The sequence below is a fragment of the Anabrus simplex genome, chromosome 3, assembly GCF_040414725.1.
Source record: "Anabrus simplex isolate iqAnaSimp1 chromosome 3, ASM4041472v1, whole genome shotgun sequence".
Taxonomy (NCBI): domain Eukaryota; kingdom Metazoa; phylum Arthropoda; class Insecta; order Orthoptera; family Tettigoniidae; genus Anabrus; species Anabrus simplex.
In genome coordinates, this window is record NC_090267.1 from 148,360,337 (window position 1) to 148,377,420 (window position 17,084).

The following is a 17,084-nucleotide window of genomic DNA, read 5'->3' on the forward strand; positions in this document are numbered from 1 at the left end:
TCTGTAAATTGAAGACAACTATATTTTGCATACTCTGACCCCACTTCATGAAATTCCTGCAAGTTTTTCTCCTTTCCAATGAGTATAAAGAAACTAGAGAACTTTGTTTAGCTTTGTCGCTATTTCTGCTTTCAATGTATGCGGATTTTCCTCCACACCCTATATGAACCCAACTTTATCCTCTGAGTAACTTATTCCCTTTCTATCACACATAGTAGCTGAGCAGAAACGGAAGGTGTTTTGAAGTGAACACTTTGGTTGGCCAGAGTGGGGCTAGAGCCTCCATGATACACGGCTGTCGTGAGCCTGCATGTGTGGTCACTATGGGGAAAAACCCGAAAGCGCCAGCTGCTAGATTCTGAACTGCGTGTGGCAGACACATGGCTATCAGTTCAGTTTAGATTGGCACCCGGTGAAAAGACTCTCCACAGGTCTGCAAATCACTTGACTTTTGTACGTTTGTGGTATTCACGTCTGACTCATGTCTCGCTGAATCACTTTAAAATCACTCTATTAGTTGATACATATCCATATACAGTAGAGACAATACGCGACACACTGCGAGATATCGAGGAACAGCGATTAGAGCTCTGTCTAGCAGAGTGACCTGAGAGTTACTAATTCTGTCATAAGAGCACGTATATTTGTTTGTGAAGTATTTTGGGGTTATTTATGCGTTTGCATGAAGTTGACATAAGTAAATAGTAGCGTGTGTCATTCCTTTATATATCCCGCCAATATGAGTGGAAAGATATGTGCTGCGTTTGGCTGCAATAACTGACGTGCAGAAGGGTTCGCGGTCTTTCTTCCAAGAAAAAGTAAATACTCTGTTTGCGCATATATTCTTCCAGTTAGAAATATATTTTTATAGACGGCCTACTTCCTAAACTTCTGATCTGCGTGACCCATATTTTAACTGGCTTAAAATATAGTAAGCTTATTTTATTGTATTAGTGCAACAGTTAACCTTCAGTACCAATGTGTTGTTGTAGGTGTGATCTGTGGGTTATGATTTAATTCGGGAAAATGCATATGCATGTGTGTGGCTGGTTGTGTTCCAAGTTACCCCATTTGCAATGCCATAATGAGTTGTCAAGCATTGAAGAAAATATGGGTGATTTGAAAAATGTGATGATGATGATCCAAATTTGCTTTACCGTAATGTAATGGCAAGTATTGCTGATAGGGAAATTTTGAATGTTTTTGCAGCTAAATTTATAGATTTTCTTTCTCTTAGTAGGCTTCAAGTTAAAAGGAAAATTGTCCAGCTCTTAAATGTAAATTCAGTGAATCATGTATGTAAGGAATGTGCCGATATTTTATTGACGAGTGTCCTAATGTGATGTACAATGCTTTTAAATGTGAGAAAAAGACAAATCTAGCCGTGAAAGTTCAGGCAGGTATGCTAAAGCTAAAAAAGTAATGCATAAATGAAAGATCAAGGCCTTTCACAGCAGTCCATGTCATATCTTGATTATATGTCTAATTTCAGTCTTTAAATAATAACCTGCTAAATAATTCTCCAGTCATGTATCCAGAATTGCTTTAGAAACTTTGAAGTTAATGTTTTAGCAACACTTTCTTTCTAGACGTAATTTATTTATCCATTCCCGTGTATACATTTCCATTGATGCGTGAATTTTTAGGTCATGCCACTAAGAGCAGCACTTGCTATTTGTCTCCCATTTTAACAAGCCTAAATCCGGAAGTGTCGCGTATTGTCTCTATTACATGCAATTAAGTCAAGCATAATTCGGATAGTATATGTATTTAAATGGCCTAGTCGTCAGCTATCCACAAACCAGAACTACGTACAGTTTGGTTACGTATGAACCAGTTTCAACCGTATGTTCTTGCACTTCACCAAACCTGTCCAGCATGTATATTGTAAATATTTACACTGTTTACACCAAAAAATATTGTGGCGAGATAGATCTCAGTTTATGTTCAACTGGTTGAAAGCTGTTTTAAAGCAAGATCTTATATTTCTTCTTTAAGGGCAACATTCAAAGAAAGTATGTAAAATTAATAATTTCCTCAAACGATTTATTGCTGTACTAATGATACAGACAATACTTTATACTTGCATTTAATGAGATCCTTGTTTCATTTTCACCCAACCTTCTTCTAAAAGTAAATAAAGAGCCTTGAAATAGGATGCTCATGTAACAGCACGTAAGCAAATTATCATATATTAATAAATGCAATACACCCTAACAATCTAGTGGGACTGTCGTCTAGTGATCTGCAAGGCTCTCACTCGGGACTGATATCACATATCTTGAGACTCTCGCAAGAATCTAGAGACCAATTCTCCTGTGCTATAAACTGTGCAACGTCCTAACAACTACCAGAATACTTTGTTATACCAGAATACTTTGCAATTGCCGTCGACAGGGTAGATTCGTGTGTTGCTGACAGGGCCAGAGGTGTTCTCTGCGAAGATTGTCCTCTGATATTGTATGCATTTAAGTGTTAGATCATCCCAGAAGTATTACTGCTGATGTATTTTACTTTTGAACAATTAACACAGCGGGCTGTGTTATATGGCATTTCTTAAAAATAATTCCCATCAAAGACTAACGTTGAGTTTCGGACATTGTCTTAAAGTTATCGCATTACACATTGCACAGTCATATACCGAAGTACCTAATTATGATGCGAATACTCAATAATATTGTAAGGAGTAATTTCCTTCATCACCATAATGTTGGTAAACACAAGCACGGGTCAAATGTATATTGAATATGAGCTCTGATAAATTATGAGTGATAACTATGTACACCTACAGTAGCATTCAGTTCCTTTACTTAGCTTACTCATTTGTGTACTTTCCGTTACATAGAATGCCATAATGCATATTCTTTTCTAATTATGTTATACTGTGTCAATAATAGACATCAATAGAAATCAACAGACTAGTCGCTTGTTGACACGTATTTGCGAAAAGAAGGCCTGTGGTTGGCTATTTGCATACTCGGCACAAACAACATTCAGCTCCATTCTGCCTGTAGGCATGCGACACGCTGCCACAGCACAATGCGGGGACAACAATCTTGAGATCACGCAGTTTCTCGCTAGAAACGGGTGCATGCGTTAATCTTGAGGAATCTCGAGACAGTCTCAAACTGCCCATCACTACTGGTAACATTTCGTCGTCTTCTGATCCCAAACTGTATTTGAATTCTCCATGTATGAGATATTGATATTATTGATAGAATACTAGGTTCTGAAATCTCTTCACATTCTATTTCTTTTCTAAAAATCATCATTTTGCAATATTTTGGAACATGAAGTTTATATCCCTTAATATTTTGGAATGTTTACAAAGGCATCAGACTCCTGAGTTATTACATTGAGCACTACATTTAAGTAAATTTTCAATTTTACAGCATCCTAACTTCTAGACATGTGCAATTGTAAATAATGTGATAATAGCTTTTGCCTCCAGTTTTACGTGGAATCGAAATCACAGGAATGTAACTCCTAGTTTCAAAAATTCAGTATGCTTTGGCTGGGATTTGAACTGCGGCATCCTTGGTAGAAGATGGTGACTGTTATTTCACCCTCTTTGGAAATCAAATGTTGAGTTCCCTTTTCAATCCTCTTACTTTTATGACCTGAATACCCACTTGGCCTCAAGAACAAATGATGTAGTACGAGTTGGCCCTCTTGCCCATATACACTTTTAAAAAATACCTTTATTTTTGACTCTTGCAAAGACCTTCTTATTTTCGTACTTGACATCGTCAGTCACTACACATCTGAGTTATATCTCAGATTTCTTATCAGTTGCTTACCTAATCTTTTCTTACATGATTTCGAAGAAGTTGGAAATAGATTGAATGTTTTCCCTTTTAAGTTATTCCATATCCTAAATCCTTTTCTTGTAAATATATGTTTACACCAATTTGTCTTCTTGAATTCCAACTTCGTCTTCATAATTATAATATTCCGTACTTCTAAATCAGGGCCATCCAGCCATTGCGCTCCGAGAGCACTGGGCAGTCAGACTAGCGCTCCTTCCCCTACCACCACTACACTGTGGCAGCGAGGAGACCTCAGACAGGACGATGTTCGGACCACGCTGACTAGATACGTACGGCCAAGTTCGCCACCCACTTAGGATCACACAAAAGAACTTCGGGCCGCCCTTTCATGTCATAAAAGGTATATATTGCATTCTGCAAGCATAAAACTTGAAGTGCCTTCGGCCTGCCCAGCCATCTTACTTTTGCATGGAACGGGTTATCCGGATACTCTGCTTTGATGTCATCCAGAACTCTTCAAATTATTATTATTATATGTATATATTTTGCTATTTGCTTTACGTCACACCGACACAGATAGGTCTTATGGCGATGATGGGACAAGAAAGACCCAGGAATGGGAAGGAAACGGCCGTGGCCTTAATTAAGGTATTAAGGCACAGCCCCAGCATTTGCCCGGTGTGAAAATGGGAAACCACTGAAAACCATCTTCAGGGCTGCCGACAGTGGGTTTCAAACCCACTATCTCCCGATTGCGAGCTCACAGCTGCGTGCCCCTAACCGCTCGGCCAGCTCGCCCGCTACTCTTCGAATTGATGGTGCGTGAGTCCATGGGAGCGAAGAAAATTTACCATTCGCACAACTGTTCCCATTACGTCTTTGAGCTTGGCGACTTTTGCATAGAGTGCCTTCTGGTGTATCAAGCACTGGATCGCCACCATTAGGGTACTACCGCTCTCGGCCATTTTTCATTTTACATAGCTGAGGAACCCCATGCGTAGACGACGTAAAGCAGGTGTTCCATCCGTCGTTACACTCGTCAACCACTCCCACTTTAGTCCCAATGACTCAGAAACACCCTCCCCTGCTTGGAAAATATCGAAACCGGTAGTGGTGTCTTTGAGAGCTACCAAGTTTAGGAAATCCTCGGTGACCGGAAGATCGTCATCCACCCCTCGAATGAAAATAACGTGCTGAGCTGTGTCCGCAATATCGGTTCACTCGTCGAGGGCGATGAAAAAGGATACAAAATTTGCTGCCTTCTCCATTAATTACTGTTCCATATCAACAACCATATCGTCCATTCTGCAAGCCACAGTTTGAGGAGAAGAAGAGATTTTGTCAAATTTCTCTACTGGCTCCATAGGACAAATACATGCCACCGCGTCCATTAGGCACTCCTTGATTACATTCCCTTCCATGAAAGGTTTCGCAGCTTTGCCAATTCGCGGCGAACATTTGTAGCTTGTTCGTGAAATGGGTCCACCAACCTCGCTCTTACCAATCTCTTGTCAGACAAAAATACGGCAAGTCACAATTTTAGTGTTCTTCAGATAATTCAGTCATTTCTTCATTCCCGTTTGTAAACAAGCATTTAAAAATTAAAACTATGATACTTACAAAACAGTGGTGCTTGAAATTTTCTTTCAATTTTTCCAACTTTGATTGGCGACTGGCATCTGTAAAATCACTGTAATCATCCCTGTGGTTGGCACTGTAGTTCTGTTCCAAATTGTGTTTTCTTAAACACATTAAATCTCAGTGGCACACTAAAATTTGGCATGCCCTTTATAAGCTGTACAGAAAAATGAAATTTTCCATTCTGCTTTAAAAACTGCTGCTTCACCAGTCCTTTTTTTTTTTCTTTTTTGGTATGATGTTCAGTCATGGCAACTGCGAAACTGATTTAGTTACACGCTGTCAACAAAGCCCATTGGGCTAGACATATACATATAGAGTCACTGTGGACTAGACTAGCGACTGATGGATCGACTGCTGTCTCAGCCAGCCAGGCTCCTCCCACCACCACTGAAACTACCTTCCTCTAAAGCGCTCAGAGCGCGGCCAGAGCGCTAGCACTCGGGGAGCGCTGTTTGGATGGCCCAATTCTAAATACTGCATTCAAGCTTATTCACCTACAATTGTCATACCACACCATCTCTCCACCGACAGCTTGGAACATTCTGCTTAGGTGAACAGCTCGTGTCCTTACTCCGAAGTCATCCTAGCCCTAAGTCTGCAACATTCTCATAACACTATTCTTGTCGGAAGACATCTAGAAAAAATTGTACTACGTTATTTTAGACCTTTCCAGTTCTCAGATCAGGTAATTCTGATGACAAGGCTCCCATTTTGTAATTAGGGTCTTATCAATGACTTACACGTCCTTTCCATCATTGCTACCACCTTCATTGTGGGAATTTGTTCAGATTACAGTGCAGTTTAAATTTTGGCATAATTTTCTAGAGGCTGGGAAATTGCTGAATGGTATGGACGGAGTCTTGGGTAAGGAGTACAAGATGAAAGTAAATAAGTCCAAAACAAAAGTAATGGAGTGCAGTCGTACATAGTCAGGTGATACAGGAAATATTATATTAGGAATTGAAGTCTTAAAGGAAGTAGATGAATATTGCTACTTGGGTAGTAAAATAACTAACAAAGTAAGGAGGACATAAAGTGCAGGCTAGCACAAGCAAGGAAGGCCTGTTTTAAGAAAAGGAATTTGCACTCGCTTCGAACATTATATATGAATTAGGAACATTTTTTTGAAGACTTTCATCTGGAGCGTGGCATTGTATGGAAGTGAAACGTGGACAATAATTAGTTCAGAAAAAAGAGAATGGACGCTTTTGAAATGTGGTGTTACAGAAGAATGCCTAAGGTAAGATGGATAGATCGAATCATGATTGAAGAGATACTGAATCAAATTGCTGAGAGTAGATCGTTGTGGCTAAATTTGATAAGAAGAAGACATAGAATGATAGGACACATCTTAAGACACCCAGGACTTGTTCACTTGATTTTTGAGGGAAGTGTAGGAGGCAAGAACAGTAGGGGTAGACCAAGGTATGAATTTGACAAGCAGATTAGAGCAGATGTTGGTTGCAGCAGTTATGTAGAAATGAAAAGGTTAGTACAGGAGAGGGTGGCATGGAGAGCTGCTTCAAACCAGTCTGTGGACTGATGACACTAACAACATAGTTGATGATTTAGAGAGTTTCTTCATAGATCTTTTAGAAATATATACAGCATAACTTTGTTATTACAACATCCAATGGACCTGGTAAATTTTAACAGTCGAACGAGAGCCGTTGTAACTGTGATTTATCATTCAAGTGAGTTGGAAAATGATTTAGTAATAGCAAAGTATTGCCGTGTTGCTGTTTCTGAAGTGATAGAAAAGGAAAAAAGAAACAAGGGACTCACGAGTTTGGAGCTGGAATTACCGTGGCTGCTGGCACCAGACTTGCCCTCCAATGGATACTTGTTAAAGGATTTAAAGTGTACTCTTTCCGATTACGGGGCCTCGGATGAGTCCTGTATCGTTATTTTTCGTCACTACCTCCCCGTGCCGGGAGTGGGTAATTTGCGCGCCTGCTGCCTTCCTTGGATGTGGTAGCCTTTTCTCAGTCTCCCTTCTCCGGAATCGAACCCTGTTTCCCCGTTACCCGTTACTACCATGGTAGGCACAGAACCTACCATCGACGGTTGATAAGGCAGGCATTTGAAAGATGAGTCGCCGGTACGAGGACCGTGCGATCACCCCAAAGTTATTTAGAGTCACCAAGGCAAACGGACCAAAGCTGTATAAAAATATGTTACATGTTTTGGGTTGACAATTTGGTAGTTGCAATTGCATATACATGTTATTGTGCACTGCCGTTCTCTACAGTTTCCAGACACTCCCAGTCATAAAATAGAGCATTTTTTATAGAACTGCCAAATATTTTTCGAGCCTTGGGACAGACAGGATGGACCGAATTATCTCCTATCATCGGATTGGTGTATGAGGAAAGATGTAGTGGTGATCAAGCTTTGATTGATTGATTGATTGATTGATTGATGTTGCTTTGCATAAGGCATGGTAACATCTTAAGAAGTCTGGAGTAGAGATACCAGAGCTAGTTTGTCTGCATATGATGTAGACATACCTTCAGAGATACTGGAGTAAGCGACAGGGACCAGGGCGTCAACCATTCAAGAACAACGTAGAAACATTTGCAACCAAGGCTATGAAATTACTAGGCAATCTCTCCCTCTTCACAGAAATCTCTGATCCCATGCTCTTTGTCACTTCTTCCTCACGATTATTCAACCTCTCTTGAACTACTGCTCTCTGATTTGGAGAACAGTCTCCCCCTCCAATATTAATCACTTAGACATAGCAGTGTCCTTCTTTGCTGCAATTGGTAGGAACAGAAACCCCAAGCTGAGAAATCTGTTTACACAGCAGGTATTAAGGTCAATGTCACTGTTGCACATCATGTGGCAGGTAGCTGACATGAGTTTCCTCCACGGGATCTTAAATGGGCATTACTGCTCGGAACATCTTGCCTCACTCATCTCTCTCCTTGTTTCTTCCTGCTCGACGAGAATCGAAGATCTTCTCCACATTGCCCACACTCAGCATTCAGTACTTCAGCGATCTTTCCTAATCTGCCTCCCAACTCTCTTTAACAATATTTATAGGAGACAAGAGCATGGTATAAGCCGGCCCCGTGGTGTAGGAGTAGCGTGCCTGCCTCTTACCTGGAGGCCCCGGATTCGATTCCTGGCCAGGTCAGGGCTTTTTACCTGGTCCTGAGGGCTGGTTCGAAGTCCACTCAGTCTACGTGATTAGAATTGAAGAGCTATCTGACAATGAGATAGCGGCCTCAGTCAAGAAAGCCAAGAATAACGGCCGAGAGGACTCGTCGTGCTGGCCACACGACACCTCGCAATCTGCAGGCCTTTGGGCTGAGCAGCGGGTGCTTGGTAGGCCAAGGCCCTTCAAGGGCTGTAGTGCCATGGGGTTTGGTTTTAAGAGCTTGATATAGCATCAAGTAAAAGTATATTCGAGAGGGTGTCTTGTGGTTCTAAATAACTTTCACCATATAAGGTAGTGTTCAGTACATAATAATGTTATTGGCTTTATGTCACACTAACTACTTTTGAATACGATTTGGTCATGAAAGTTTAATATTCATTGACTTGGCCCATAACGGATGTCTTGCATGCGCTGTACATCATCATCATCATCATCATCATCATCATCATCATCATGAATTCCTTCCAGCGAGCCGTGTAAGATGTTTAAGAACGATATGCCTCCATTTATTACAGTCCTGGTGTGCTTCTTTTCTCTCTAGGGCATCCCACGTTTCTCCTCTCTCCTCTAGGTCTTCTCTTATGTATCTAACCACCTTTTTGTAGAGCGTCCAGTTTAAGTTCATTCCGGAACAATATTTTCATTAATTCAAGTCCCCACTTTTTGGACCAGAGTGATCTCAAATCCAAGGTTCTCGCACAAGTTCTCCCACGAGCATACCATATACATAGAAATGTATTAAGTTCATAGTCACAGACCAGTTCTTACATTGCAGCTGCCTTTCAGCCTCCAGTTCCGTACACTTCTGTATGTGTTTGAGGATAAATTCATCCATTAAGAGTTTCCATTAGCTTGTGATGCACCCATCAACAATATTTCATTTTGCATATAGTGCTGGACCTGAGTGCTCCCTCATTACATTCTGCTGAGATCACCTGCCAGCATTAGTGTCATAGGGACCCACAACTCGCCATTCAGTGCCATCTGGTGCTGTGATCACGGAACCTGGTATCAAATATGGAGTATCCTTCTTACCCAAGTCTTGGTGATGACGTCCTTGTTCAGGAGAGAGAGTTGTGTTTTGAGCTTCACCTTCCGTAGAAGTAGTGGCAACCTCTTCATTTTGCCTTCTGGGAGCTTCTGTAGCGAGACCTTCATCTCCAGAGGCTGGAACATTATCTCTCCGACCCGCCCGACCTCCTCGAGGTTATTGTGAGTGACCTCAAACTCCTAATTGCAAAATAAAAACAGAATCTCTCATGCCTGTTGGCATAAATATGAAGAGTATGTACACATTGTTCATAACAATGAAGAAACTGTCAAACATTGTTACCTCTTCTTGTCTTGTTTTGAAGGTTTCCAGCCGTAGTTATTTCTGGAGAGTCAGCTGGATTACTTTCAATCCCTTTCAAGCTCCGATTCAGACGAAGAACTAACGGAGAGGCCCGTGGAGAATAATTGTCATCTGTTGAACTGATTCTCCCTCTCTCAAACACCTGTGCTCCATATTAGAGGAATCATTCGTAAATAAACACAACAAACAGCTTAATAAATAAAGGTCAACAAGCTTTTTATAATGCATGCTTCACAAGCTCCTTACTGTGAATGGCAGGATGGCGGGTTTGTTCTAACCATGACTCACGTTGGTGGAGTGGGGAGGGGGTAAATAATTGAATGTAGTGGATGAAGTGGAATGGGGGAAGAAGCAAACACTCCGCATCATGTATAGGAAACAGAACAGAATAGAAGCGAAGCGAAGTTGTGGAATTACAAGGCAAGTTCTTGTAGAGTCTAATATGGGTCAAAAAGGGCCGTTCTGTCCTAGGTTAAGGGAATTAATAGGAGCCAAGCTGTTAGGGCTGGGGCATCCAAATTTCAATGACAGTAAATAAAGTCTAAGTGAAGAAAAGTCATACGGTCTGAACGAAATCTAAGTCAAATTACGGCAACACCAGAGTGTTGAATTCATAAAAGGTTGAAAAATGACCTGTCCGTCTTTCTACATAACTTTGGAAGTAATGGCCTTAGGACGATGAAACCGAAGCAATTAATTGTTTTTTTTTCTTCATTGTATATATTTTGCTGATTGTATTGGGAGGGATTTTAAATTTATTTTAAAATTTCTATTGCCTTTGCTGCTTCCTTACATTGTCAGTGGGTTTGTGTTCCTGTAATTCAATATACTTCTGTCGTCACTTTTTCCTGTGAAAGAAATATTCCCATGCTTGTGGTTCAAGAAATATTTACAGTGGTAACGTTTGGTGATTCACCTTACGAAGGGCACTAGGAAAGTTTTGCAATGTGAGTGAATGCTTTAGACTTTTTCAAAATAATTTCCACCACACTCAATACACTTCTCCATACCTCGAAACCAGTCACTGAACCAACTCTTCCACTTTTCTTCGGTTACATTTTCACATTCTTGATCCCATGCTGCCAGAAGCTCCTCGTTGGGTGCAAAACGCCGCCCTTTCAGCTTCATCTTCACTTCTGGGAAGAGTGCGAAGTTACATGGGGCAAGATTAGTACTGTATGGAGGGTGATCAAGCACAGTCAACCCTGATCTGGCAAGAAAATCCATTGTTACATTAGCACGATGTCCTGGAGCGTTGTTGTGATGCAAGAGGCGAGTGTTGAGCCGTGACCTTGGGCGGAGCTGCTTGAGAGCCTGGATGACCTGAGGCAGACAAGTCTCTCTGTACCACTTCGCAGTAACTGTCCTTTGTGATTCTAGCACAATCCGAGTCAGGATGCCCCATTTAGTGAAGAATACTGCAATCATCCTTTTCTTCACTGACCTTGACTTTCGCACAGTCACAGGAGTACCCTCATCTTTAAACAGCCACACCTTGTTCTGGGATTTTGTTGGGACAGAGCATATAGGAAGATGAAGATGGAACCAGCAATCTCGCCTACCAATTTTTTAAACTTTTAGTGATACACTTTGTCACCTCATAGCTTCAAAACCTTCAATGAACATCTTTCTCCAGATATATCAGTTATGGTTTGTCCTGCCATAAAATGAATTCAAAAAGTGTTGCCGTTGTTTTTCTATAGCTTCTGTTATGTGCGCCTTCTTCCCCACAAAATTAACAATTCTTGAAGTATATGCACAAAGATTTAGATGCCCCCTTAACATAGAATTTAAAAAAAAATGCATTTGCAAACCAGTTGTCTTTCCAGTATACTCTTAATGAGCAAATTTTGTCTTTTCACTTTGGTTTTGACTGATAAAACCACGGTTCACTTCATTATCCGTTGAGCAATTCTTCTGCGAAAAGCTAAAAAACTTATGTTCAGCCCGAAAGCTTTTTTTGAAGGAAAGACATGAGTAGGAGGGAGTGGCGGGTGTTTTTTTTTTTTTCTTAGGCATTTATGTGCCACCGTTGAATCCTGGTGGCTTTTGATGGGATTTTAAGTTGGATCACAATGTGGCAACAAGTCGGGCATTTGTTTTCAAACTCCATGCTGAGTCCCAAAAATGAGCTTGGGTGCACCACTGACCCGAAATAAAAATGGGACGATTATTTTGAAAGATGGGTTAATATATTGTGCTTTTCACATTGTGTATGTTACGAATAATCAGGCAACAGGAGTTGAGAAATATATTTTAATTTTTTTTTTACAGAAGACATCTGTACAGATGGAAGACCCTGGGAGACATGGGAAGATACCTGTTATATTATATCCTATAATGCAATCCTTACCTTATGCTTAATATTAGAAGATCGCATAAGTAGGAGTAGGACTGTGTTTATGGCATTTATAGATTTGATAAGGTATACATAAATTTTAGAAAATTTTAAGTCCTTTATAATCTGTGGAAAAATAACCTGCAATGATTGCAGTGGAGGGATATGCAAGTGAATCAACAATCTGTGAGGGAGTTAGGGGTGTAGTCTGTCTCCCGTTAAGATCATATAGAGCAGAAAATTAAGAAAATCAAGGAGGAATGTGGGAAAGGAGCCACTGTTTGAGAGAGGCAATTAAAATGAAAATTCTCGAACTTGCTGAGGATAGTCATCCAAATCAGGAGAAGGTTTGAAAGATATGTTGAATGGATAAAATTTAGAGAACCGAGTGCAGAATGAATCCAAAATGCACCACAAACATAAATTTGCACGTCAGTTGGATCACAATGTGGCAACAAGTCGGACATTAGTTTTTAAACTCCATGCTGACTACTGAAAGTATTTGTAATTTGACACTGTATGGGAGTTGGACATGGGCGATAACTGCTGCAAAGGGGCCTTTGATACGTGTATTATAGAAGACGTTCTGAGGTATGCAGTCATTGTGCATTTAGCTTTGAAGGGAGGCGTATGGGATAAAAACGGCCAAGGGAGGCCAAAGGATCAGTAAGACTATCAGATTAGAAAAAATGTAGGATTTGATTTACTAAGCATTGAAGTGAATGGCCCAGGATAGGGTGGTGTGGAGAACTGCATTAAACCAGGCCAAGTAGGCAATAGCATAATATTCACTGTATCTCCTCAGTAAAGTGGCAGCTACATACTTAAATATTAGGTATTTAATCGAGGTGAGCCTGGTTCACTTCAGGAGACTGGTAGATTGAATCTGGAGGGCTGGGCGTTCTTTAGTGGGAAGGTTAGTATGTAGGATGTAGATTAATTGGAAGAATGAGGTAGGTTAGAGTATGGTGAGATTTATTGGAGAAGTGCATAAAACCAGTGCAAGGACTATTGACACCAAAAAAGTAATTAAAGCTTTCTTGTAATTCTTATATAATTTTATGTTTAACTCAAGTTCATTTTATAGGTTGATGAACGCACACGAGCTCAAATGTTCAAGCTTCGTCAGACCTGGAATGAAGTGTTTCCTGCAAAGAAGCTCTATGCAATGGATGTACGTGTCAGCTCAATTGATCCTGCATGGCCAATCACTGCACCAGTGCCTACTAGTAGCATACACTTCAATCCAAAGTTCCTGAAGTCGGTAAGTTGATTTTTTTTTTTTTTTTACACAAACATTGCTGGCTTTATGTGGTGTATCCATTGTAGGAAAAGAAGAAATCATGTTGCTCAGTATTGACCTATTAATTTTAAGAGTTAAATAATTAAAATCTTTCACTCGGTATTGAGTGAAAAGTTTATTTCGAATTACTGTACATGCACATTTTGCCCTCTGTAATAGCTTGTGATGGTGGATGCTTCAGGTTAACCTCATAAATTTTTAAAATATAACTTTCATTTCACATTTTGATAATATTGTCATGTGTGGTACATTCCATGTCAAATCAGCACAAGTGACAACCAAATGTTTCCAGAATCTGATGAAACTTGGCTGAATTTAAGATGCTTTTATCCTAATAAAAGATCATCATCAGTGTCCCACTCCAGTCACCTGGGTGTGGTTGACAAGCCTCCTCCACTCCTTTCTGTCCTTCCACTTTACCTGCTCCACTATTTCCGCCATATCCAATCCATCTTTTCTAACGACCTTCCAAATCTGATCCATCCACCTTCTTCTTCGTTTTCCATCTGGTCTCTTTGCCTTAAATTCTCTTTCCAATTCCCTTCTTGCTATTCGTTCCTTTCCCATTTCTTTTTACAGATGGTTCAATCTGTCTTGCTTTCTGTATGTTCTGTACTAACGGTTTTATATTTAGCTCCTCTGATTTTAATATTTTGAATTCTATCTCTTATCTTTTTAACCGATGTTTCTAAAAATTTCATTTCTACTGCTTGGATCTTACTATCTTGTCTCCTGTTAGTTACCAGCGTTTCTAGTACATATGTTACAATTGGTATGAATTACTGTTTATATAATGTTAATTTTGTTCTCTTGGGTAATTTGTCATCCCATAAAAGCTCTCTGACTTGATAATAAAATGTTGTACCTTAACTTAGTCTGTTACTAATTTCATTACGACCATTAATAATGCTACCCAGATATGTGAACTGTTCTACGTTCTCTAACCGATCTCCATCTATGTTCACTTGGCTTCTCTTTTCCACAGTGCATGACTACAGTTTTCTTTCTACTAATTACCATTCCAAACTCCTTCTGATTTTCATTTCAAATGTCCAGTTTCCTTTGTACTTCCTTTTCTCCCTTTCCCTCAAATCATTGTATCATCTGCAAATACCAAAGCATTCACTTCATCACTCCTGGTACTCTGTTTTACAAGTTTTATGATTTCATCCATCAATATAATAAACAATAATGGCAACAGTGCACTTCTTTGCTTGATACCTTTTTTGTATAAAATGTTTCAGAGTCACCATTCCCCACTTGTACACTGCTTTTACTCTCATGATACAACATTTTTATCTTGTTAATTAATGATTTTGGTACATCCCTTTTCAGTAGGCATTCCTATACATGTTTTCTCTTAAGTGTGTCATAAGCTTTTTCCAAATCGAAAAATATGAATATGATTTCCTTGTCCCTTCCTGGATGTTTTTCCATTATCGTTTGGACTGTAAATGTCAAGTCTATTGTTGATCTATTTGGTCTAAAGCCATATTGTTCTTCCTCTAACTGTGTTTCTATTATATCCCTCAGTCTTTTGTCTATGACTTTCTCCATTATTTTTAGCCCATGTGATAATAGGGTTAAGCCTCTATTATTTTCACATTTCTTCCTATTTCCTTTTTTGAACAGTGGTACAATGCTTCCTTGTTGCCAATCTTCAGGAATCCTTTCATTCTTCCATATGACATTGAGGGCTCTGTATAGCCACTGTAGTCCAATGCTTCCTGGTGCCTTAATCATATAAGCATTGTATTAGTCTTTTCCAGTTACTTTACCTTTGGCCATTGCATTCACTGCCGTTTCAAATTCCATTCTAATAAAAGATATTAAGTATTAATTAGTGCAGTATCTTTAAGTACATCTTAAGTGTTAGCAGTTTGAATCTTGGAACGTTTCATAAAAATGAATTTGCCACTCCATTCAGGTAAATTTTCAACCAGAAGAGTTAACCCTTTCCACTCGAATTATTTCCAAGTCCTGATTTCACCCAACTCGTATTTATTTCTGTCGGCATTCTTCATATTTTAAAACCTGATATTAAGTACTGGTTGTAACAATAAATATATATATAGGAAGAAACTACAAAATTAATGAATGTATGGTATTTACATGACACCAAATAATGTTTTCCACTTTTTTAACGGTTTGTCTCGAGTGTGTGAGAGCGTTCAAAGCAAATGCCTGGATGGAGCCCTGTTTGCTTCTCACAGGTTTTATAGAAGTGGACTGCCTCTCTCCTCCCTCCAACAACTTTCCGTCACTGCAAACCTTGTAATCCTGTTTTTCCTTCGGGATGGGGGTACAGCAGGTGCAGCTAGCCATTCAGGCTCATTTCTTCACCTGTTGAGTAGGGTCTTCCCCTTCTCCTTTTCTGTGTATTCCACACATTTCCTACAAGTTGGCTTACCATATTTTTCATGAACTTCAGATGGAGTCATTCCATTGTTACCTTCTTTGAAGAGTAGGAAGGCATTCACTGTTGTGATCTCCAGAAGCCAGAAAAACATTTTTCTCCACCACTTCACTAACTTACATATGAATGGGTATGAGCTAGCATAGTGGTCAGAAAGATCAACGCTGCCCCCCACCCCCATGTATTGATTATAAGCACATATGGGAGTAGGTTTCTCTATAATTTCCTCGGCACCTTGACTCCTTATTCTTTGCATTGGCTGAGTGGAATTGTCATAGAAAGTGGACAACATGGCAGTAATCTGCTTATCCTTCCAAACCAAGCACGAAGTGTTATCTGTTCAGAGTGCAATAATGTTCCATTATCTTCGTTGCAGGTTTTTTTTTTCTTTTTTCCCCACTTGTAATGGCAGACCTCTCTTATTTACCATTACAGTTCCTGTGATATGGACCATTAGTTTCAGAAGCTCAGTATACAGTATAGGACCTGTCCATGTGACATGAAACCCAGTTTCGTTGATGGCTTGCAAAACTTTCCTAACCAAATGAATAACTATCCTGCAGGTGAAGGGTAAATTGGGCCTAACAAGTGATTGTGTGGTTATTGAAGCACAATCACACACATGTATCAGTACTCGAGTCTGACAGTACATATATACGGAGTCCTCACTTTATTGGTTTCTGCTTATATTAACACTTGAACACAACACAACCCTTGAAGCCTACAGTGCTTTCATCAACACTCGCTTTCCTGGAATGAAGTGTTCCCTAAATTTCATGTCCAGGTATGACACTATATTTCCAGTCCTTTAGATTGTGGGCCTGCCTTATTAGCATCACGGGAAGAAATATGGAGATTCCAGAATATCAGTAGAAATCTGTCTCTAGAGAACACATCTTTGTCGAGCACCTGTTTATCCAACCAGTCTTCATTAAAATAATCCTGCATTTCTGCCTTACTGTTCATCCCCATGTTGGTAATTGCACCAATAAACCTTCAGCTCTTCTAAAGTCACAGCTTTCCAAGAAAACCAGATTGATCTCTTCTGAAGTGGAGTATTCTGCTGTATATTCATTTTGGCAAATTTGTCTCATGG

General features: G+C 39.8%; 1 protein-coding gene across 4 annotated transcripts in view; it reads left to right on the forward strand.

The window, feature by feature from the left end:
* Positions 1-17,084, forward strand: part of LOC136866098 (pre-mRNA cleavage complex 2 protein Pcf11) — a 444,626-nt gene that overhangs the window by 135,043 nt on the left and 292,499 nt on the right. For all 4 annotated transcript variants that reach the window (XM_067142769.2, XM_067142771.2, XM_067142770.2 and 1 more), the window contains one exon: positions 13,357-13,533. In XM_067142769.2, coding sequence (XP_066998870.2) covers positions 13,357-13,533 — 177 coding nt within the window. The remainder of the gene's footprint in view (positions 1-13,356; positions 13,534-17,084) is intronic.